The 24929-nt window shown below is 41.7% G+C and overlaps 1 protein-coding gene across 1 annotated transcript in view; it reads left to right on the top strand.

Moving 5' to 3' along the window:
* The window catches only part of ADAM12 (ADAM metallopeptidase domain 12), a 188849-nt gene that overhangs the window by 36097 nt on the left and 127823 nt on the right, over positions 1 to 24929 (top strand). The window contains exon 3 of the mRNA XM_068397466.1: positions 15574 to 15647. Within this exon, the coding sequence (XP_068253567.1) occupies positions 15574 to 15647 (74 nt within the window). The remainder of the gene's footprint in view (positions 1 to 15573; positions 15648 to 24929) is intronic.

The raw sequence follows: 24929 nt of genomic DNA, 5'->3' as shown, positions 1-24929 counted from the left end.
AATAAATCTCCAAAGTGGACAGAAATGCAACAGCATATGGCACGCAATTCATCTAGTGCAAATACCTAAATACTCTGTGTATCATAGCCCGTCCCTGGGGAAACTGTTATATTTCAGTTTCCATTGGGGTTTAATCCTGCGGGAAAAAAATCTCTGAAACTGAAATAAGAAACAGATAATTTGAGACTATCGCCAACATTTAAATCAGTGTGTTGTCAGAGCTTCACTGCGTTTGCTCGGGCAAAACCGCATAAAATAGACTTGTCTCAGACAATCTTTATTATTCTCTGTTACCTGTGATAATTCACTGGCTTCTGGTATTGGGGAAGGCAGGCAAAATAGAGCAGGACTCATACAAAGAATGGAGTGACAAGAAGAGGGGGAAATATTGTAAATACATGCTTGAATGATATGTTAACATAAAGGCAACTGAAAGCTGTCCAGAAAGGCAGATAGACAGTGTTCTCCCATGATGGGATGCTCTGATACCCTGGGTTTTGCACAGGCAGGTCTTGGAAAGAGGTCTGGTTACATAAAGAACAATTAAAATAAAGTTTGCAGCATATAACTCCACTTGCTCCTCGTCTTTTAGCTGCACGAACGGCTGTTTTCTTCCATAATTTCAAAGCTACTGTCAGGTCTGTTTTCCCGCAGCCTCTGTGGGTGTTTGACTCCAGCATCCACTGGCTGAACTGAAAAATACTCTTGCTCGCTCTGTTTTGCTGCATTGGTCCATGAGACTGAGGGTGGGTGATTGAAACGTTCCATGAGCCTCCTGCAGAATTTTCATTTTTCTGTTTTCTAACCCTGTGCACTCAGTTCAGTGAAGAAACAGGAATATTTTTGTTCATTTACACTGCGTGGTAGAGCAGCTGAAGGTGACAGTGGACTTTTCTTTATATTTTTATCACATGTTGCAAATGCCTTTGAGATGTTTCTTTCTTTGTTATCTCAGAATACTCTGCTGTATTGATTTTTGCTTTTTCTCTAAGGGGCTGAAAATTTCAGCGCTAACCCTGAAGCCAACTGAAGTAATTGATTATCTGTTTTTACCTCCTCTTCAGTTATTTACCTCATGCCCTTCAATGGAGAAAGTGTGTGCTATTTCTAGATGATTTAGTGTAAAGCAGGTCTCTGCTGTGCTTTAATATCAATTTCTATAACCTCGATGCACAGGGTTTTTTTTTAGATCCACGAGTTTATCTAATAAGTCACGAGAGAGCTTGTTCTAGAGATATCATTTTATAGCTTATTCTTATTGAACCTATGAGTAATAAGAAATGAAAGAGATTTTGTATAAGCTCAGTTAGCAATTGAAAATACTTAAGCAAATTTTCTACAGGAGGAATTAGATGCATATTGGCCTTCTGTAATCTAGTTAGATATCTTTTAAAATGTATTTTATAATTAATAGATTTTGTTTACAGTTTTTTGTGTATATATTAATGGTAATGACATTTTCATCTGTGTTTTGTCTTTGCCTTTGTGGCAAGAAATATACTGGTCATTAATACTTTGAATCTCTGGGTATAATTCAGATTAAAACATATGGTTTTGTTCCAGGGAGTACTTTCTTAGATAAGTTTTCTGAGCTCTCCACACTATTTTGTGTCATTTATTTTCATTTGACATTTACATCATGAGAATGTTAATGTATAGATGGGGTATCTGTAAGGAAAGCTTCTTCCTAATTAAGTAGAAAAACGTGAGATGCTGCCCACAGGTTTGCAATATCATTTGCTTTACTAGGAAATCTTCAGATCCTTCTTTCTCTTAGGGCACATTCCAGGATATAAAAATGATTCATCTGTCTTGGAAGTACAGCTTTGGAAAGTTTGTCAAGTTATCTTGAGTAGCCCAAGACTGGGATGAAATCTCCCCTTCCGTTAGTTTAAAAAATATTAATATTTTATCTGTCTTTGTGTAACTCATTCATCATCTTCAAAAGATCATCAGAGACAAATTACAGTTTGAAAGAGTGGAAATTAGATACCGATTCCTCACTTCTGGTTTGCATTCCAGTATTTGTGATGCAAAAGGGAACTTGAATCCAGAAGCACATCTGTGATTGCAATAACAAATTAGTGAAGAAGATTTAATCTGAGCCACATAATACGAAAAGATGTTTAGAGAGAATGAAGTCTGAGCTCAGAGATCCTGGCACAGACCTGGTGCAGTGGAGCAGGGTGATTGGAGGGGAGTGGGAGGGATCTGAAAGTGAAGAACAGCATGTGAATTAAGCCAAATAATTAAGTGATTTAAGCATTAATCTAGCCAACCCTCCAAGTTCATTCAGAGAAGCAAAACATATATCATTGCTTCTCTGGAGATTGTTGCATTGTCAAGGGTTCAGTTGAGCCATGACATTCAGACCTACCCTTTACTTGCATTAAAAAAATTGTTAAATTTCTCATTATCTGAAACTGATTGTGTCTTTTTGCCGTTCAATAAGTTTCATTTAGTTGCAATTACTCTGGCTTCAAAATCTTGAAATCAAATGAATTAATGAAAATGGAAAATCAGAACTCTTTCCTAATTAAGAACTGAGCTTTTCAAGGAAAATGAAAGGATCTAATTTAGAGAAAGATGTTTGGAGAGCATGAAATGTGGCTTGAAGGAGATACATGTGCATTTAATATAACGTACTGAGCCCAGCCAGATTTGTATTGATGGGAGACAAAAAGCATCAGAAATCCTCTTGCAGTGATAGAATAATTCAAGGGCTTTCTTGAAGCTTTCTGCATTGACTTTCAGTTCAGGGAAATGGGTGGCCGTCTCAATTTGCTTCTCAGTGGACACAGTTACTACTGTATTATTTTTCATTATTTCTTTCCATGTTAGTTAGCTGAACCATGGAAATATTGGGAAGCGGGCTGACTATGGTTTTTGGTTTTGTTCTTCAATGGCTTTGTAACACTTCTGTATGGAGAAGCCTCCATTCTGGGCCAGTCGCAGGAGGCTCTGAGGATGCAGGTGACACTGAATGGACATAAGGAGTGTGGAGGTGGCTCAGATAATGTCTATAATAGGCACAGTTCAAAATAGACTTAATTATCTTTTGGCCCTGAAACACAGTTGTCTTGATCCGCTGCTTCCCCAGCACACACAAGTACGTTGTGCGTACAGTCCCGTGCGTAATACATGGAGCTCATCTGCTTGTGCCCTCCTCAGCATGCCAGACAACTCCCACTGTCGAGAACATTTTCAGATATAATCTGGAGGACGTGTCATTTCTTATCATTGGGAACTTAGAAGTAATTATCATCGTAATTCTTATCCCCCACAGTGCACAGCATATTGTGGGTTCCCCACAAATGTATGCTACCATAATTACATGCACAGAAGGAGAGAAGAGATGTTTCTAAAGAGGGTCAGGTTTGCTATTCAGTGGATGTGTGCATGGTAAAACGTAGAGCTATTAGATGGAAATACAGAAAGTATGGCAGGACAAAGGGAGTAACCTGCATAAAATATGATGTACAGTCTTTGACACAGTCAAAGGTCATGCTTGACCTTGATTTTTTGAGTACATTGGAAGAATACTCAGGGCTCAGTTTTTGGGCCGGTGCTGTTCAATGTCTTTATAGATAATCTAGACGCAGGGATTGAGTGCATCCTCAGTAAATTTGCAGATGACACCAAGCTGTGTGGGAGTGTCGACCTGCTGGAGGGTAGGAAGGCCCTACAGAGGGATCTGGACAGGTTGGATAGATGGGCTGAGACCAACGGCATGAGGTTCAACAAGAACAAGTGCCGGATCTTACACTTCGGCCACAACAACCCCATGCAGTGCTACAGGCTGGGGGAAGAGTGCTTAGAAAGCGGCCCAGCGGAAAGAGAGACCTGGGGGTGCTGATCGACAGCCGGATAAACATGCGCCAGCAGTGTGCCCAGGTGGCCAAGAAGGCCAATGGCATCCTGGCCTCTATTAGGAATAGTGTAGCCAGCCAGTCTAGGGAAGTGATCGTCCCTCTGTACTCGGCACTGGTGAGGCTGCACCTTGAATCCTGTGTCCAGTTCTGGGCCCCGCACTTCAAGAAAGATGTTGAGGTGTTGGAGCGAGTGCAGAGGAGGGCGACCAAGCTGGTGAAGGGTCTGGAGGGTCTGACCTACGAGGAATGGCTGAGGGAGCTGGGGTTGTTTAGCCTGGAGAAGAAGAGGCTCAGAGGTGACCTTATTGCAGTCTACAACTACCTGAAGGGAGGTTGTAGTAGAGTGGGAGTCGGCCTCTTCGCCCAGGCATCTAGCGCTAGGACAAGAGGACACAGCCTCAAGCTTTGCCAGGGAAGGTTCAGGTTGGACATTAGGAAGCATTTCTTCTCAGCAAGGGTCATTAGCCGTTGGAAGGGGCTGCCCAGGGAGGTGGTGGAGTCACCATCTCTGGAGGTGTTTAAGAAAAGCCTGGACATGGCACTTAGTGCCATGGTCTAGTTGACATGATGGTGTCAGGGCAATGGTTGGTCTCGATGGTCCCAGAGGTCTCTTCCAACCTGATTGATTCTGTGATATGATGTTGTAATCAAACATATAGTAAAAGGGAGTCACAGTCCCCGGTGTCCTTACAAAGAAGAGAAATTTTACTTTTAAAGCTATGAGTAGTTTTAAACCCGAATGGGATCTGCTAAATTTACATGGCGTAGTCCTCAAAGTTCACGTACATTTTAAATTGGCAAATATCAACAGCTGTTCATTCACATTATAATTACCCAAATTGCAACGGACCGTCTGCAACGGTTCTGTTCAATAACTAAGACTACCCAGACCCACTGCAATTGCTTCCGAGCTGCCGGCTCTGTTAACTTTTGTTTTGTAACACTTTACTACAGAACAGACATGTTTGTTTTCTTTGCGCTGCCTTCCACAAAGCATTGTTTAAGCAGCACATAATGTATTCCAACAATGAGGTACTTTTTGCTCCCATCTGTTTGATAGCAAAATGAACAGTTGTGATTCATATGTACAGTGTAAATACTGTGTAATGACTATGGGTTTACTTTGAGCAAATTCCAGGTTATTTCATTCCTGTGCTGGGTTTTACTCCATTTTTGAGTCAGGAAAAGATTTTTGACATTGGGCCTCAACTTTTCAGGTGTGAAACATCTGTCTAACAGTGACCCACCATCGTCCAGAGGTGGTAGTAAAAGGCTGCCAGAAGCAGGCGTGACAACGCAGCAGGTACCGGGAGGATGAGCTGCCACACGGCATCTCGGATCTCCAAGGCTGTGTGGTATCTAGTTGTCTTTTCTGAATACAAGACCACACAGACATTCCCCCAGAGGCTTACAGGGCTGTATGTATTTCTATTTTAGCCTTTTTCAGGCAACACAGTAAGGAAAAACAACGTAGCGAAGGATTTATTTATTTAACCAGTCTTTTAAGCAGACTCTTCAACAAGTCTTTTTTTACTATTAAAAAAATCTTTATATTTGCAGGCCTTTCAAAAAGCTAAAATCTGCGTTGGTGCAGTCGACCTCCTGCCCAACTTCTTTGTCGAGGTCGCAGTGTGTCAGAGGACAGGCAGGGCATGGTCTTTCCAGCCAGTTTCGGGAAGGGGTTGTGATAGCAAACACCACACCCCTCCATCAACCTCGGATTAAAAAGCACTACTGCTCTTGACCCGCTTCCAAGCTGAGGACCTACCAGTTGCACTGATGGTCTGCGTTAGAAAGTCCTGTGCTCCATGAAGTAGCGTCAGGACCTGAATTACAAAATTTGGTGGCCTTAGATAACCTTGTGGAGATAACCCTTCAAAGGGACAGCAGGCAGCACCTTAAGCGGGGTCTGTTTGGGAAACATCGTGATAAATGAGAGCTGGCTAAAAGCATACATGTTTTTTTATTATTTTTATTAGTTGTTCTTAATACAAAATTGAGTTCACAGTTTGGTGCAGTCATTTCCATTCAGTCAAAAACCATATGTTGTTTCATTTTCCTTTCTTACTTCCTTTGTGATTCGTGAATCTAATGACTCACCCGCTCCCAGATGCGGAGCAGACTCCTTGCAGGTCATCGGGCACGCAGAGAAGTGTCATAAATACACACCGAATGGTGGTTTGTGTTGGTTTGCATCCATCCTGCTGCAAAGATAGAGGAAGGGCTTCAATACCTCGCGCTGGCTGGTTTGTGTTACAGCACGCGTCCTTCTCCCAAACCACATCCTGAAACAGCGGATAGCGGAGCTCGCTCCCCATCGGCTTGTTCAAAGTGTTGGCAACACCAGTCCCCCTTTTTCATAATTCACTAATGTTTGTTCTCTGAACTTGTTTTTAGGAATCTTTGAAACGATTTTGTTTCAAAGTTTGTCCTGAAAAGGGAGGACTGATTTCGACCTATTTTTAACCAATATAGTTCAGCAGATAATTGGATAGCTGCTTTAAAAACCAAGGCTGCCCTATTTGCTCTGCTTAGATTTAATTAAAAAGAAAGAAAGAACACATTTTACTTTTTTTTTAGTGTATAAAGTTGTGAATTCCCTGTTAATCCCTATTTAGCTGGCCAAACGCACATAAGTATGTTTTAGTGCAACTTCAGTGCCTGATAATGAAAACGTGGCGTAAATGTTGAATTCAGCTTTCCTGCCTGACTTTTTACTGACACCAAATAAATCCACAGCGTAACAACTCGGCCTCAGAAGATGCAGATTTCTTTAAAACATCAAACTAGTTATTTTGGATTTGCTCCTGAAATATTTGATCCCTAGTGTTATAACATTTTGAACATGTTTTAGCTAGGTTATTCTTTAATCTTAAAAAAATGTACATCAAGAACGCTTCACAAAAAGGATGTAGCTGAATTGTAAGCATGCTTTCCCTTTCCCAGAGTAGTCATTAGCTTTGTATTTCTGCATGGAAACCAGGAAGCTGTGTGCTAGAGCTGTGCAGTTTTATTGATTTTGGTCTGGCGCAATTAACTTCTCAGCTTCCTCTTTCTTGAGTGTTATTTGCTTGAATTTTTAACTCTGGATAGGGATCCTGGGACACTAACAGTGAGCAAGGAACTGTTAATTTAAATAGCCCTTTACGGGGATTTGTAGGAGCTTCAGCAGATGTTGCCAAATAACCCGATGGCCAGAGGCTGGGACTACCAGTGGTAGAGAGGCAGTGCACATAAACGTTTATTTTTTTACATTTTAGTTGAAAATCTTTTTAACTTATGAAGCGAAATCTGCTGAATTTGGATCATTCCCAAGGTTATCCTGTTGCTCCTGGTTTGTGCATGTCACATAAGCTCCATGATGTGGTTTTCTATCTCTGTAAGGAAGCCAGGGAGGGGGCGGAAGAGCTGCTGCCTTTGCCTTGTCCCTGCTTTAGGACCTCATGTGCGATAGTTTCTGCCATGTCTTGTGGTGGGCAACAGTGTAGGAAGTGGGAAAAGAAGAGGGTGGAAAAGCCTGACTGCCTCCAAGCAGCAGGTTGATTTGCTATACAAAGAGGTAAGAAAAAGGGAAAAAAAAAAAAAAGAAAAGAAAGGAAAAAAAAATTAGATTAGAAATTATGCCTTCCAGATAGAAGAATCTTGCATCTGGCAAGTGTAGAGTCCTGCATCTGGGCAAGAACAACCCCATGTACCAGTATAAGTTGTGGATAGACCTGTTGGAGAGCAGCGTAGGGGAAAGGGACCTGGGGGTCCTAGTGGACAGCAGGATGACCATGAGCCAGCAGTGTGCCCTTGTGGCCAAGAAGGCCAGAGGCATCCTGGGGTGTATTAGAAGGGGTGTGGTTAGCAGGTCGAGAGAGGTTCTCCTCCCCCTCTACTCTGCCCTGGTGAGGCTGCATCTGGAATATTGTGTCCAGTTCTGGGCCCCTCAGTTCAAGAAGGACAGGGAACTGCTAGAGAGAGTCCAGCGCAGAGCCACGAAGATGATTAAGGGGGTGGAACATCTCCCTTATGAGGAGAGGCTGAGGGAGCTGGGTCTCTTTAGCTTAGAGAAGAGGAGACTGAGGGGTGACCTCATTAATGTTTATAAATATGTAAAGGGCAAGTGTCATGAGGATGGAGCCAGGCTCTTCTCAGTGACATCCATTGACGGGACAAGGGGCAATGGGTGCAAGCTGGAACACAGGAGATTCCACATAAAGATGAGGAAAAACTTCTTTACGGTGAGGGTGACTGAACATTGGAACAGGCTGCCCAGAGAGGTTGTGGAGTCTCTTTCTCTGGAGACATTCAAAACCTGCCTGGACGCGTTCCTGTGTGATATGGTCTAGGTAATCCTGCTCCGGCAGGGGGATTGGACTAGATGATCTTTCGAGGTCCCTTCCAATCCCGAACATTCTGTGATTCTGTGAACATTCTGTGATCTATTTGTACAGTCAGCAAGAAAGAGAAGAGTATGGCCATTCTGTTTTCAAAGAATCGCTTTATTTCAAAGTTGGGAACAAACTTGGAAGTTCTTTGGCTTCCTACATTATTGGAGTGGCTCAGCCAATTTGTTAAGGTGCTGTGATTCTTTGCTACGGCATTAAAAAAGAAGAAAACCCAACTGCAAAACACTCTGTTGTCTTTGTTGTTATTCATTATATACAGCCACAGGGATATATGCTTGTCATTTGACAGTAAGGAAAGCACAACTGAATTCACTGCCCTCAGGAACTTGCAAAACAATATGAATTCGATGTTTATATTTTTCATGTCCTCATGAAATATCACTTGGTTTTGGAGGTGTTTGCAAGAAACATGGCCTATTGTGTTTAGTTCTAAACTAAAGCCAAAAGAAAAGGAGAAAATACTGATCGATTTAAAAGCAATGCACGGAATTTATAGTATCCGTTGCTGATTGTAATTGTCTTAAATGTATATACTCTGTAGACAGCTTGCATGTGTCGGATTGAATTCCAGTTATCACGGTACGATTCCCTAGGTGGCTTTATTTCGTATAGATTTCCCAGCTTTTCCCTATCTCTGTATTACAGATAGTAGAGGAGTAATACGAGCCCAAAGATCTGATACCTATCAACATACCTTTTAGCTTATGGAGGCACCAACACAGAACATCAGTGTGTGATAAATAAGGGGGGGAAAAAAGGTATTTTCATATAGATAACAGAAAATGGCATTGACTTTATCCCTCCTGGAAATAATGTACTCTTTCCTCGGTTATGCAATCTCTAATTCCTGATGTTAGCTCTTCAGATACAAGAAAAAGCATCTAGATCTGTGTGGAATGTAACTATCTGATATATCTCAAAAGTCCTTCATTTTCAGAGCTATGCTTAAAAGACAACATAAACTTATGACCCTCACTTTTTTTCTGTTGGAATTTCTGTTTTCTGGAGCATAGAGGAGAAAGTAAATAGGGTCTTACCCTTAAAGTAAATGTTGGTGATTTTTGCACTGTTTAAGACTCTGGATTAAAAAATACCCCCAAATTATCCTCTGGTAGAGTGCTTGGACTATCACATCATCAAGTCTGGTTTGATGTGTGTTAATGCTGGGGGAAATCAGGTAACCAAAAAACCAACAGTCCTCATTGGCTCTCTGTGGCCAGTTGTGAGTAGGTAATTTCTGCATGAATGAGCTATGGGTTTAGTTTCATTCTAAATACATGCTGAAGTTTCAGAAACATATCCTGGTTTCTCCACATTATGGACATGTCTCTTCACTATTCCTCTCACTGTTTTCATGAACAAACACTGATTTGCTTGTGCATCTGACTGTCTTGTATTACACCATGTTAAGCTACCATCCATGACCACATACCCATCAGAGCCTGGCTGGCTTTGTGGTAGCTGGTCAAAATAAATGACACTCGTCTCTATCTTCATCCTATGGGAAAATCATACTTTGTTACTATGGTCTGGTACAGCGATCACAAGCTTTGTGCAAGGCTGGAGTGGCTTCCTGAATCCCTTCTCCTGAGCCTGTCACTGATGATGTGACTTCTCTTACTTCAAATAAAGCCCAGGCAACTAATTATTAAATGTGACAGTCTAGAGTTTTCACTGCGTTTTCATTTTTACTCCATGTTGAATGTCAGGAGCCTTGTGGCATACAACTAGTTGCAATCCATAGTTCTCCTTATAATTATTTTTTTCCTTACCATCTTGCCAATTTTGACTGATTTCAGACTAGGAGTGTCCCACCAGTGACCTGTCAGGTCAGTTCATGCAAACTGTGGCCTGGCGTGTGACAGGCACTTCATGAGTGTAGCTCAACTTGACCGTACAAGCAGAGTTGACCCTGTTGCAAGGTTGGCTTTAGTGAAGTTAATAGCAGCTCTGTAGGGACTGGAACACACTTTGTTAGGTTAAACAAACCTGCCTATTTCAGTCTACCATGTTAGTATATAATTTAAAACTTTGAAACCACAGAAGCAAAATCATCCCTTTTGGTTCTATTTCTTGTGCTGATCTCTGTCCTCAAATGCTGGATTTGGACATCTGATGCAGCTGAAAATGCATTTCTCTTTCTGAATGAATTAATGCTGCTGTTTTGAGTTTATTTACGCTCTTTCCCTTGTCTATAGATATTTCCTTTTATTTCTATTATGTAACTGCTAGAATATTTTTTTATTTAAAGTTGTACGTGCTGGTCTAACTCATGTATCTTAATCCAATAAAATCCTTTATCTTTTATAGAGAGGAAGTTGCAAAGATATATGCACTAGAACTGTCCACTTCATCAGTTTTCTGTCTTCTCAAATGTAATGAGAAATTACTTGAAGTATTCTGTCCCATTCTCCACAGTCAGTATCAAGGGAAAAGCTCACAGTTCCTGTCAACTCCACAGCCCACAGGAAAAGATGATCCATCAGTGATTAAGACTTTTTCCTTGATTACTGTGCAGAAAAATATGTTCAGTGACAACTACTTCATATTCAAATTCCAGAATGGGCATCCCACCCAGGTGAACAAATCTGCTCCAAATGGACAGCTACTAGGATTTCAGGCATAAAAACTAAGTTGGTTTTTTTTGAGGCTGTCGTATCCTTACTAATAGAAAGTAGTTCCTGAAGGTATGAGGGTTGCAAAATCTGCTATTGAGACTCTGTCTTGGTATTCATGGTGATGCGATAAAACATGAGCAACTAAAGGAAAAAAAGGTGTTATTGCCATTTTTCAGCCACAGTTCTTGTAATGCCTTGATGCCTTCACCAGAAGGAAGGTGCCTCTTTGCTCACCTCTGTGTGTAGGAAGCATGCCTTTAAAACAGTTTACGTGCTAAGTAGACAAAGACAGGAGGATGAAAACTATTGCCATGTCCATTTTGTGGAGGCACATTGGAGAAAATAAGTAGAAAGGGTAAGTGAAGCACAAGAAGAGTTGAGGAGTCACCATCTCTGGATGTGTTTAAGAAAAGACTAGACATGGCACTTAGTGCCATGGTCTAGTTGACATGGTGGTGTCAGAGCAATGGTTGGACACAATGGTCCCAGAGGTTTCTTCCAACCTGATTGATTCTCTGATTCTGAGGTGTAACAGTTTGGCTCGACTGGAGGGTTTTGCTGTTGCCCACGATGAAACGCAGTTGTCCCAGCCAAGACACAAGTCAGTGGTAGAGCTGGGCTCCCAACACCATCTCCCAGTTCACAGGGGAAGCCCTTAATCCCCAAACCATCCTTTCTGTTCTCTTTCTATATGACGATCTGGAGATCAATGTGATTTAAAAGGGAAAAAAATAATAGCACCTTAAAAACATGTACTAGTTAAACTGGTTTTACTAGTGCATAGTGATTTTAATTCCATTGCAAGAAAACAAGATAACTTTTCTGACTCAGAAACTGGCTACTGTCTCACCAGCTTCCAGTTGTTCAAGTAGTGCTTTTATCTGCTTTATCAGAGAGAATTCTTGCTTGGCCTTAACTTATTGTTTCACTAATTTACTTCAGAATTTTGTTTCACTAATGCCAATTCAAACCAACGTCCCTCAGCAAGCAAACAAGCAAGGGGCAAATTAATGGAGGAAATACTTTTCCTTTTCTGCTGATACAATTTGATGTAGATTTTGAAAGTAAATCCTCTAAATAAGAGAAGAAAGTTATGGAGAGTACTATTTCAATCATCCTGAAGTCAGTTCTGCCTCTTAGGATATCAGGGAACAGTTTGTGTGCATTGATGAAATCTCTTATGCCACAAAAAGCATTGCCAAAAAGAAAGCAGCAAATTGTAGTTTAAGAGTAGAAAGAACTAGACAACCTAAGTCTGTAGAGAAAAGAAGGTAGAATCATACAAAATTATTATGGTTTAAATAATGCTACTCTCATTACTTTCACATTTGATAATTTTAAAGGGATCAGTATGGGAATAAGTTGTGGTATCAGCATGGAAATTATTTTTTATGGTTCTTAAGAAAGGCTTATAACAAGTGGTTCTTTCTGAAATGTTCTGAGCGGAAGAGTATGTGCCTTCACAACGTGCTTTTTTGGTTATTTTAAACAGAAAATAGAAAAGAGCGATCTAATATCTGTATTTCTAGTAATTCCCATTTCATCTTGCATCTACGTTTTGAAAATATTGATTGTAAGGGGAGAGTATTTTGGTGCTTCATGAGATTCAAAATGAGCTTTTAAGGTCTTATAGCAGAACAGTGGAAATACTTTAGGGGAGACTCCACCACTGCTGCAAAAAAAATGTGAAGTCCAAGGTCTGAGTTCGTTTCACAAGTGTATACGTTAAAGAAAGGGGAAAAAAAACCCCACAAACCTAAAATGCCCTTTCTGAACGATACTTATTTTTCTTTTACATTATAAAAGTACCATTTTAAGTGCTTACATGTTTCCAGTCACTGAACCACCTGAGCTGTGTGTAATTTTTACTGTATTTATGCTTATGACTGCCAGTCAGAATAAGAAGAAATATAGTTTCATCTCTTCCCAGATGGCAAACAAGGAAATGAGCCATTAGTTTGAAAGAAAAATCTATGATAAAGCAAGAATGTGAACCTGGGTCTCATGCAAAGCCGTGCAGCACCCTAACTGGGGGCATCATTGTGCTCCATAACAAGAAGTTTCAGCTTTAGGAATTCTCTGAGAGATGTTTTTGTCTTGTAACAGTCTGTTTTATTCTGCAGCTGCTTTTTTAACTTTACAACTTACTAACATCAATTGACTGTCAAATAAGTACCACTGTGAACTCATGAATAAGCATAGTTATCATTTACATATTGACAGGGCCTTTAGCTGAAGAGAATCCATTTGTGCTACTGCAATATCTTAATTATTTACTGTGTTATATTGTAATTAATTGTATTTTACTCTCTCAAAACGCTATAGTACGTATATCTTACAGGGTTTGGAACCAATGCACTGACATTATAGTGGTAATCAACACTGTTTCTAAATATTCATGCCAATAAATGACTCCCATGTGTTTGCTGAATGCCAAGAATAGTCTGAAGCATTTATTTAGCATTCTGGTGGGATCCAGTTTCTGCAAAGTTCACATAGATGCAGAATTCCACTATTGTTGTTGTTTTGCATGGGGAGAGGGAAAACATGTTTGAATTTGCATGAGCAGTGGGGCAGGACACTTAAAAGAAAGGAATGGTATCTCAGTCACAGTCTGTGCTTAATAATGTCTGAGAGCACTGGGGAGTTGTCAGCTATTTTTTATTATAACAAAATTACAGTTTTGTTTAGTCTACGACAGCCTTCTTATAATTTCACTTTTTAATAAACATCTACAATTTTCCAAATAATTTAAAAATAATTTCGTTTCGTGGGCGGGGTGCTCTGAGTGTCACACAGCCGGGGCTCCATCAAGGCACCGCTGTAGCAATCACAAATTCAGACACATTTCTCAATAAATCAATTATATACTATAACCCTAAAATTATCCTGCTTCAGTAATGCAGTTGGCTGACATAAATCTTCAGAAAAGCATATTGAGTGTACAGAGGAAGAACTGATTTACTGAGCTACTGCCGGAATTTCAAAACAAGGAAATACTGTCTCGCAATCCAGTGAGTTTGTTTAATGAAATGTAAGTTAAGTGTAAACAGTCTTAAAATATATGTGAGTTCAGTCTTTTGGATTAAGAGTAGCTAGCATATCGTAAACTGTGCTTTCTCATTTGAAGTACAGTTTCAAGAGCCTGTAGAGGTGCACTGCCCCTTTCTGCAAACAAGTGTTTGAGCCTCCGCGGGCGAATGGATCACCAGACCTTTCTGATGCTCTTTCACAGCTTCCAAAAAATAATGGATTTACCTTCGGATGCTTGAGATGAAAAAGAACTTGTTTTATAATCAGGGGAATGGTGACATGAAGATTGCACGCAGTCATGCTGGTGCTGAAAATGCAATCCAGATGTCCTGAGCCCTGCTCCATGCTGGAGTGCGACTGGGATTTCCGTGTGCTCTCCTGTTGATGTCTTGTTTAGAAAATTCTCTTAAATACTTGTATATGTACAAATACATATACAACATATACATGTTGCAGTCTACAACTACCTGAAGGGAGGTTGTAGTGAAGTGGGAGTCGGCCTCTTCTCCCGGGCAACTAGCGATAGGACAAGAGGACACAGCCTCAAGCTTCATCAGGGGAGGTTCAGGTTGGACATTAGGAAGCATTTCTTCTCAGAAAGGGTCATTAGACATTGGAAGGGGCTGCCCAGGGAGGTGGTGGAGTCACCATCTCTGGATGTGTTTAAGAAAAGCCTGGACATGGCACTTAGTGCCATGGTCTAGTTGCCATGGTGGTGTCAGGGCAATGGTTGGACTCAATGATCCCAGAGGTCTCTTCCAACCTGATTGATTCTGTGATTCTGTGAAATACTTTGTCTATTGTTCTCACAGAGTTACTTGATAACACTGTTGACCATATTTCTAATTGCTCCAACACCAATTATTTTTTTTAAGCTAAAACTTAATTATTCCTTAAGAAAAGTTTAAAATACATTATTAAAATATTTAGCTGTTTATAGGGAAAAAAAACAGTTGAGCATGACTGTACTTCATGTTTAGTTTCCATGATGGTCTTAGATCACATGTGCAGTTCTACATGTGAATATTTAGCGTACTCAGCCTTAAGGGAAAAATCATTTCTGTTAGAGCCGCCCTGCTGACCGTGGTCATGGCACTAACAGTTCTGCTCCTAGTGCAGGAGGTACTAGCTTTGAACGCAGGGATCTTAAACTGAAAACGGTCATGCAAAGCCCCAACCTGATTACCTGTACGTCGCTTTAAAAATTAGTACAGCAAGACTGAGCATTAATGAGAGATTGTATTAGTGTTTAATGTAGTTATGCTGTTATATGGAGAGGAAAAAGAGAAAATTCAAAACTGTTATCAGATGTCTCCTGGAAGCGATGTGTACTGCATCGCTGTGCTTATCTTCCCAGGCAAGATGTGCTCTGATGTGCAAAGTTGCAAGGGATGCAATTGCTTGAGGGCGCACCATGGTGTCTAGAAGACCCGGGTGTGAAATCCTGCAGCACTGTGCTGCCTCTTGACGTTTGTTCGCACTGAGCTGCAGCTGAAGAGCTGTGACACCGCAAACACTTCTCTTTGTAGCTGCTTGCTCCTCCCAAGCAGGGCCTGATCCTGCAATGACAGACGTGTGCCCAGCTCCTTGGCAGAGCAGGGTGCAGGATGATGAGCTCTGGGCTTGGACTCAGCCAACTTTGTTTTTCTTTTTCAGAATCACCCAGCACTGCTGCAGTTTGTAATACAAGCTGAAAGTAAACATCTAGTCATCAATCTGGAGAGGAATGAGTAAGTACCCTTGTTGCATGTTCACTTTGTACTTCGGGTCCTCAGAGAAGGGTTATAATTTTAAAATTGATGGTTTAAAAGTAACCTGGGGCCAAGTTTGCTACTGGTCCCTTACAGAGCAGGCCCCTAACAAGAGTGTTTTATTCCACTTTGGATTGTGTGTATTTGCACACTGCTTATAGAGCAAGAATCTCTGTGGTCATCTGCATTTATTTGGCACTGAAAATGGACATGTTGCCTCTCAGTGTTTTCCTGTTGATCGTTATTTGTATTTCGTTTGGGTTTGTCCTCCTTTCCCGTGGTAAGGCCTTTCATTTACAGTAATGTGGAAAATCCTACAGTCTTTGGAACTTTTTTTGGAGCACTCGTCCCTCCTAACGCTGCCTGTGACCATGGTTGCCCCTGTGCAGTGGCCATCGGCATCTGCTCGGGGAAGATGCGTCAAGAGTTTAGGCTTAACCCCTGCTGGACTTTTAAACGGGAGCTCTCTGGGTTTGCTGGCAAGGGGCTGATGATGGGATGTTTGTGCTGTTCGTGAGGACTGTGACCAAAGCTGGCCTTGAGCCCTTGGTTGTGGGCTGTATATAGTGCATCTTCTTCCCTGTGCTCTTGACAACTCCTGTTCATACCCCTAAGCTTTCAGAGAGGGATACCAGGGGCTGCTGTAGAGATGGTCCCATGGGCAGAAACCCATCAGAGTTTTTGCAAAGGGGTCCAGAACCATACAGAAATGAAGTAATTTCTCTGAAAGTCCGTTTCAGGTGGAATCAAAGTCATCAAAGTCTTAGTCTACCTTCTCAACTGTTCAACTGCTTTTCCTCTAAGACCATCTCAAGTATATAGGGAATACAGATCAGGACAGCTATGTGCTGTTTGTCAAAGGAAAACCAAAGATCACTTTCAGCCTAGGGAAAACTTTCTAGAGATGTTAGCAAGGATCTATGTGTTCTATAGGTTTCCCTGCTGTAAAATAAAAGCAGCAGAGGTATTCTTTTACTGTAATAGAGAGACCACAGACTTAAGCGGTGCAGCTTTATGTGTTAAGATGAAGGAATGTGCATGTGAAAGAAAATGTCCAAGGGAGTCCGGGTACGTGCTGCCTTGGGCTGGTGATGGACAAGTTCAGTGGAAAATGATGGGGCACCTCTTTAGTCCTCTGTAGTACAACAACACAAAATGTTTTTTATTTCCAGTCATTTGGATGAACCCTAACATTATCCAGCTGTGACAAAATCCAGTTCACTTTATTATTCAAGATGAGGCCTAAATCTTGATCCTTCTTTACATTACTTTTAATGCTCCTGAGTTGTTCATTTCCTATCCTTGAAGTAGATCCCCTATGCATAGGTTGCTCTGTTTCGGTAACTGGAGGAGGATTTAATTCCTTTAGTAAGCAGGGATTTAACTTTATATTCTCTTAATCTTTGTCAAAGGGTGTGCCTTGCTTCAGGAATGGGAAGTATGCAGCAATTGAGGAAACTATTTACATTCCATGTCAGCGATTAAAAGAACATAAAACTGCTAATACAGACCTCGCTGAACATACCAAGCTCTCTTGTACCTGTAATAAAGTCAGATTTAGAAAACTGGCAGATGCAACCTCCACCTCTTTTAGAAGCAGGACGTGAAAGTACAGTAAATTAACTCTATGAGTGTCTGACTAACCAGATTTGGAGATGTTAAGATCTGCTCCTTAAGAAATATAGTATTTATCAACGATTATTATTTAGTTTACCTATCTCTATGGTGGGCTGTTCAGCAGAAGATTTCCATTCTAGAGGAGTTGTGTATGGTGTTAACAACATGAGGTTCCTCATCTTAGCAGGAGCTTCTAGGTAGTAGTGTGAAATGCTACAATTAGCCTTGCCTGTGTTTGGGATTTGTAGCATACGAGGCAGTTCATAGATCCCAAATCACGGAAAAAAGTTGGTCATGGTTTTGCAAAATCATTTTTCCCTTTTCTCCAGTATTACTGACTTTGGTTTTCAGAAGAAATAATGGTCTGGGTGGTGCAAGTGCGTGCAGAAGTTGCTTTGGTGGGAGTGTGTGTAGGTCTGTTTGTTACCTGTTTCTGTAAATAACATCCGTCTGCACGACTGGTCTGTGCTCCCCAGGGCAGACAATCTCAAGGCCTCTGTGCTTGGCTGTGGAAATTGGTGGTTGCATTTCTTCTGCCTGTAATGATGGTGTTGGGCATGTTGTCAATGGCGTGGAAAGGCAAGTGGCAGCAGAGAAGGCGAGGTGTTTGGGGCATGAAGCAAGCAGCGTGGATCAACCTTCCAGGGGGCCCTGCAGGTTCATGGAGTGAAAAAATAATGTCCAGGAGAGAAATGAGAGAATGCATTTCTGCAGAGCAGAGGATGGGGAATAATGGCTGGTGACAGCGGGCCAGATTGGACCTACGGTAGATTATGGACTGTAGAGTGTGAGAAGGTCATCGCATACCTGGAGAAGGGAGCAATGTTTCTGTGCTCCAGCTCCTGCCCATGAGTCTCCAAGGCTGCAGAGAGGACCAGCAGATGTGCATACAGACTCTGTCTCCTCCAGCCTGCTCCATCTTCCTGATGTTGGCATGAAACAGGCAGCTCAAATATCTTGAAAGCATTGATGCTGAGCATTGGAGTAGCCATTAAATCAGCGTGCTTTAGGTAGAAGTAGAGCGCTAAACGCAAACAGCTTTTCTTGAGTAATAAGTGACAACACATATGAAGCTCTGATACATGTGCTGTTATTTTGCTGTAGGTTCATGTAAAGCATGTTATTCCTTGGAGAATGATGGGGGTGGAGGTGGATGGGACCCCCAAATTACATAATTTCTGCATTGGGTCATGCAAAAAAAAAACTGGATGCGATTTTCCATGGTTAGTAGAAACAGCTGCTTTGAGTAGCCTTGACATTAAACTCCATTTATTGAAAACCTTAGAGATTTTCCAAACCTTGAGTTATGTTTCAAAACATGATTCAGATGCATTAGGCAACCCCAAGTGGGGACCGATGTGTTAAACCATCTGTTATCTATGGAAATGTTTAATGTCAGTTTGGTGTTTTCTGATACTTAGACTCAGCAAGATGTGTTCATATGTATTGGGCAAGATGTTATAAGTTAGTTCTGGAAGAGTTACTGGTACCTAACTTCACAGCTTAGGATTTAAAATCTTCTCTATGGTTTCCAGGTGTTAAGTTTGCTTTTGTACATATTCATTAAATACCTTAGCAATTTTTTTTTCAGGCATTGCACATTTGTAATTACAAAAACAAAATTATTTGCTGCGAATTCAATTTGTCAATCACAGAAAACCTGCTAGCGAGCTTACGTTGCAAGTACATTTCTTACTTTGATTTAGTTGCAAAATATGATTGCACTCTTGAGAACCTTAAGCTCTGTAGTACTTTAAATGTTTTAGAAACACTTGTCATATGGAGAGATTTCCAGAATCAGCAAATCATCGATCAGCTGCAAAATAAACCACCCTTCAGAGCAGCTGACTGTACTGGTGTGCATTACATCAATAATACTGATGCACTTCTGTTGTGCGAGGGACAGTAATGTATGCACATATAAATTCCTTTAAAGTTGATTGCATCATGTGGGTCTTAGAGGAAAGCAGGCTTACTATTGTATAAATGAAACAAAACCCCTGTAAGATTAAATCTGAGTTGGAGAGTGGAACGGTATGTGACTACTGGCTGTTCTTCTGCAATTGGAAGCATTTTACACTGTCAGAAATAGGTCTGTATACAGCAAGGAACTTAAGCGTTCTTTTAGCTTTAAACATATGAGTAATCCAGGTAAAGTCAGTGGAATTACTTATTTTCAAAATTAGTTTCATGCTTAAATGATTTGCTGACAAAGGTCATAATTATGAATGTCAAAGAAATATAACCCTGAACAGATGTTAGAGAGCTTTTTCAATGCTGACTCCTGTATATACCTGAGTCTCTATGGCAGATAAAGATAAAAAGCTGAGACAAGTCAAGAGCATGTGAGGGCAAGTATAGAGGTAGGATGGCTTTGCCCTGAGGACATTGTCATTGGCAGCATCTCAGGTGCTGGGCAGTTCCTCCTGGTGGGACTTCATTGACCAGCTTTGCAGAGGGAGCAGTGAGGGTGTGATCAGCGGGTTGTGGCTGATGGGCCATTGGCAGTGTCCAGGGGAACGTGGAAATGGAAAGACAAAGCTCAAGTATTTCACAGAAGCGGAGTTTACTATTCTTTTCCCCATAACATTATGCTCTTTTTTGTCAGGTTTATAACACAGCCTTTAACAAAGCAATATAAAAAAGGGAGTATATGAGGTTAGATTGCTGCCTCTTATTCCCCCAGTAAAAATCCTTCTATTTTGTCAGGAGGCAAAATCCACCACAGGCCATGGTATAAGTCTCCATCTTATCCTTTAAATCCCCTAGGATCCCAGAGATGTCCAGAAGTTTAGAGCATCTGTGGCTGTCCCCCTTGCATGTTTACCACTCTTACATGGAGACACAGTACCAGGGATGTATTGGGATGTAATGGTCCAGTATCAGAGGTCACTTTTAAAGCTTAACTCCAGGACAGAGGAGGTTCCAGCAGTATTCCCTTGGTCAGAAAAGCAGGCAATAGGCATCTTCAGGCATAGTACCAGTGTGACATGTTCCAAAGAGGCTGTAGTGTTCAGAAATCTTTTGTATTCTTTTTTTTTGGTTTAAAAAAAAAAAGTAGTTGTCTCTTCTCTTCTGTCTGACCTTCCTGAATAGGAGCGCTGATTGGTGTGCAAGTGACACTCTAGCTGGATTAATTTAGCAGGGAAACAACCCGTTCCCAGTGCCAAAGGAAATAGCTGACAAAATTTGTTAATGAATTGACATGCTTATATACAACCAATGCCTTGACATACAGATAGAGGAAACAAATGTAAACAAACAAATACCAAACAGAGAAATGGGACCTCTCAGAATATATTTATTATAATTCTGTGCTGTAACTTAGCCAAAAAACTGTGACCCTGACTTTTATCTGCAAACACTGGAGTTGGCAGCTGTACTGCAGTGTTTCAGTGTGGGCTGACAGTTGGGGTTTCACTTTAATTGAAGTAAAAGTTTCACTTTAATGGAAGTAAAAATTTTTCCCTTCTGTAATGGCAACAGTCAAATGGTCTGCACCACACTGAAATGTGAAGGTTCAGCTGCATTAATGATGGTACTGATTTGTGGCTCTAAGGGTGCAGGTATTTGCTATAGCTTTGTGGTGTAAGGATGCCATATTTAAGTGTGGGCATCGAGATACCAAGGTTTGGTCTATAATTGAGTGAGTATTAGCACAGGTTGGTACCAGCAATGGTAGTCGAGGTTGTATGGTTGGGGCTACCTTTGGCTGCGTCGTTTTGGAGCTGTCTGTTGGAGTGAAAGGGTTCAGCTCCATCAGGAGAGAAACTGCTGCTTTCTTGTTTCCTCTCCTTATATAAATACACCAACAGAAAGGAACAATGAAAGAAGATATTTATATGCTGATAGAATATACTGGAAGCAGAGAGGATAAAAAGACTGGAATTTCTGTTCTGGAGACCTTCTTGTGGCTGAATGTCATAATCCTAACACGGCCAAGCTGCTTCTCTTCCCATGCCCCATAAAACAGCAGGGCAACGGGGCTGAGCCGAGTCCCCTGGAGAGAAGAGAGGACTGTGTCCTATTCACAGCCCAAACCCTGGGCCCGGGGGAGTGCGTGGGGTCAGGAGAGCCAGTGCTGCTCCGTCCTTGCGTTGCAGCCCTGGCACGTCTCCTTCTTGTCTCCTTGGAGTCTCCTTCTTGTCTTCTTGGAGTCTCCTTCTCTGGAGACATTCAAAACTCTCCTGGACACATTCCTGTGTGATATGATCTAGGTAATCCTGCTCCGGCGGGGGATTGGACTAGATGATCTTTCGAGGTCCCTTCCAATCCCTAACATCCTGTGATTCTGTGATGTGTGAAGGACTTGGGGAGCGATCCCCTTTCTCAGATGGGAAAAGTGCGATATGGGGAAGCTTAACATTTCTGTATGTACCGCAGAACTACAAATCTAGTTCGCAAAAAAATTAGTCTGATGGGTAGGGCAGGTACTGCTTTCCCTGCGCGAGTGTTTTCCTGAGGTTGATAGTTTCCAGTGCTGCATCGGTTGACAGCTTTGAAGCAAGTTAACGCAAAGTTTTGCTTGTTCAGTGTCTGTCAGTCAGAGCAACCCTAGCGCTGTACCTTCCAATTAAATATATAACAACAATGGAGAGGGAAATATACTTGCTGGTGCAATAAATTTAATAAAGAAGTGCCTGCTTTCGATTTTGCTCCCTAGATATACCGCAGCAGTAGAATATTATACTTGCAGAACTGTGTTTTAATCTCCCTTTGTACTGCAGAATGTGAGGTTTTCAGCATTTCATTTCGGCATGGCTCAGCAGAGAGGTCGGGGAGGAGAGCTGGCGATAGGGAGACAATAGGAATGTGCGCTCCCTCCCTCCTGGAGTCAGCTCGATCACCATGATAACGAACACACAAGCAAAATATAATCATCTGGCACTGTAAAATAAATGATATGGGGAGAGACAAGAGATAAAAACGGCTTTCTGGCAACCTTGTGCTCTCCTGCTGGTAGTCCTGTGGCAGCCCATGTGGCGCAGCAGCCTTACGCGCCCGAGGAGCGATGGCCTCGCAGCCAGCGCCGAGTCGTCTCACAGGTTGGCAGGCAAAGTGTGGGTGCATCCAGCTGGACCCAGGCTTAGCTCACAAAGCCCCCGGGTGTTCCTCACGTGTTTCTGCTATCTGGTGCCTGGGCAGGTTTCAGATCACTTTCGTTTGTTAGGGTTTTTTTAATTTGTTTCTAACAAAAGTGAGCAGCGTTTCAACAGGCAGCGAAGGGGAAGCACTGAATTCTGCTTTGCATCATCACGTGCCCCAATGTTACCCAGGATGTTTGGTCTCCTTTTCACAACACATGTAAAGACACCAGGCCAAAACCGAGAGGATTCTCTTGCTTTTCAGAAACATTTGTGGATATTGCTTTCTGGCTTCGGAAGCACAGAGAGGACAGTAAATGAGGTTTCAAGTTAAAATTGAGGCTGAACCTGCTTTTAATGAGTTTTCTATTAGATATTTTCCCTTTGATGCTCAGTCCCAGGGGTCCAATGTCTTTGAATAAGAGCAGATATGTGACAGTACATCCAGCGTCTTTCTTTTTGCATCTAGTGGCATTTCGCTGGCACACGCTTGGTTCCTAGGATCGCAACTTCTCCTGGAGGCTTTGCAGAGAGAACAGTGTTGTCTTCATAAAATTCTATAGGGAAGGATGCCAGCTATTTAATTTGCTTATAGTGTTCACTGTGTCATGTATTTATTTTTAGGGGATTAGTAAATACAGAGTACACTGAAGTACAGTTCCTTAGATGAATTCTCCTTTATTTTACGTTGCATGTGGAAATTAAGTGTTCAAAAGGAACAATTCAGTTCTGCTCATAATCCCTGTCCGGGAGCCTGATCCTCATCCCCACCAGGCACGGGGATGGGCACAGCACGTGCCTCCCAAAGCAGGCACTGGCTTCCCAGCTTGCGACTGATCCCCACCAAAAGTGGCCACGTACCTGCTGCAGACCTTTCTGGTAATCTGTGGGGGATCATTCCTAGAAGCATCAACAGTCAATCTCCTTGTCCGTGTGTGTGTGGTTGCAGGGGTCCCTGCACTTGGCCTCCCGAATCACACTCTGCACAACTGTCATTGTTTCCTTATCGTGAATATTGAAAAATGGAGTCAAGTTCTGTAATGCCGATTTGTGTCTATAGATGTCCAAAGTTATGTAAAATGTAAATCAATCTTCAGCATCTGAGCAGACGTCCACTCAGCCATTCCCCTCTGACCCACCTTGCACATCTGCAAGGAAGAGGTACCCCTTATTTTTTCCCTAAAACACATATATTTTAATATGACAGACAAGCTATATGTCAGATTGCTGCTGCTGTTGGCACCTGTTTGTATCGTGGTCCGTTCAGGTAATTGTCCCTTCCCTGAGTTTGCACTCCTAGGATTTTAGCTGGGTGGTGGATGTACCAGAAAGGAGATAACAGCAGGAGGAGGATGTCCTGTGTCCTGGCAACACATGTCCGTGTCAGTACAAACTGGGAAAAAAAATGCAAGTATTTGTGGTTCTTTTGAACCTTCTCTTTTCTTGTGATATTTAAGACTCATATCCTCAAGCTTTTCTGCTCCGTCATAAGTTAAAAAAACCCACACCAAAACAAAACCCTAATAATACTGTCACAGTCATGGTAAAATCCTAAGGTTTGGCAGCTTTGCCATGCTGTGGCCATGGAGTTCAGGTACATGAAGGTCCAACAAGACATTTTTATCCCCCACACACTCCACCCCAAGTGATTTGTATTTTGAGGTCCTGGGACATGGTTTTACATCCCTGTAGCTTTAAAGCAATAAACGTTTATGAAGAACTGAATGTAGGAATATTTTTAAGGGGCTAAAGTGAAATTAGTCATCCTGATCTCGTGAAGAGTTCATACCTTCGTTTCCTTTAAAAATCTCAGTTAGGAATTGAGTGCAGGAACTTCCACACGAATTTTCATCTAATCTGTCTCTCTTTTTTCCTTTTTTCTTTTTTCCTTCTTTCTTTTTTCTTCTTTTTTTTTTTTTTTTGCCCTTTTTCAAATCCCCTTTGAAAGGGATTTCCAAGTGTGTATGAATTTCCATAGAAAAGTAGGGCAGCCTTCAGCATTTCAAGTTTTTCTGTTCTGCCAGGAGTGCAGGTGAAGAGGCCAGTGTGCACAGACCCCTCTAAAAATATATGGGTCCTCCTGTCTCACAAAATACAGGGAAAGAGGAGGGCCAGCGGGAGGAAGGAATTAATGCCCCGCCTCGCCAGGAGAAGAGTACGATCCCTGGATGTTTGTTTGGGCACGATCTGATTCAACATCACTGATGTAACGGTTTCTTTTACATTTTTTGCGAGAGGCATATGTGACTCAGGCAGCAGGCATGTCTGCAGAGCTGCTTGCTGCAACAGCTGTTTCTCTGCATCTACTTATGGAAGGTTTTCCTCTTAAAAAAAAAAAAAAAAAAGAAAATAAAAAGGTAGAAAAAGAAGAAGGAAAATAAGAAAGAAAGAGAAAAAGCCAGACACAAGGTACTTAAGGACAAGAATCTTCTGTATAGGGCTGGATTCCGAGGAGACGCAGATACTTTCCTGGACGCTAAATTTGAGCCTCTTTCCAGAAAATGTCAGTTCCTGTCCAAGTGACAGAGCAGTTTCTCAGGGCTGCAGGGGATGGCAGAAA

Source organism: Nyctibius grandis, chromosome 4 (assembly GCF_013368605.1).
Source record: "Nyctibius grandis isolate bNycGra1 chromosome 4, bNycGra1.pri, whole genome shotgun sequence".
NCBI lineage: Eukaryota > Metazoa > Chordata > Aves > Nyctibiiformes > Nyctibiidae > Nyctibius > Nyctibius grandis.
The sequence above is the reverse complement of the archived record's forward strand: the minus strand, read 5'-3'. Positions and strand labels throughout refer to the sequence as shown.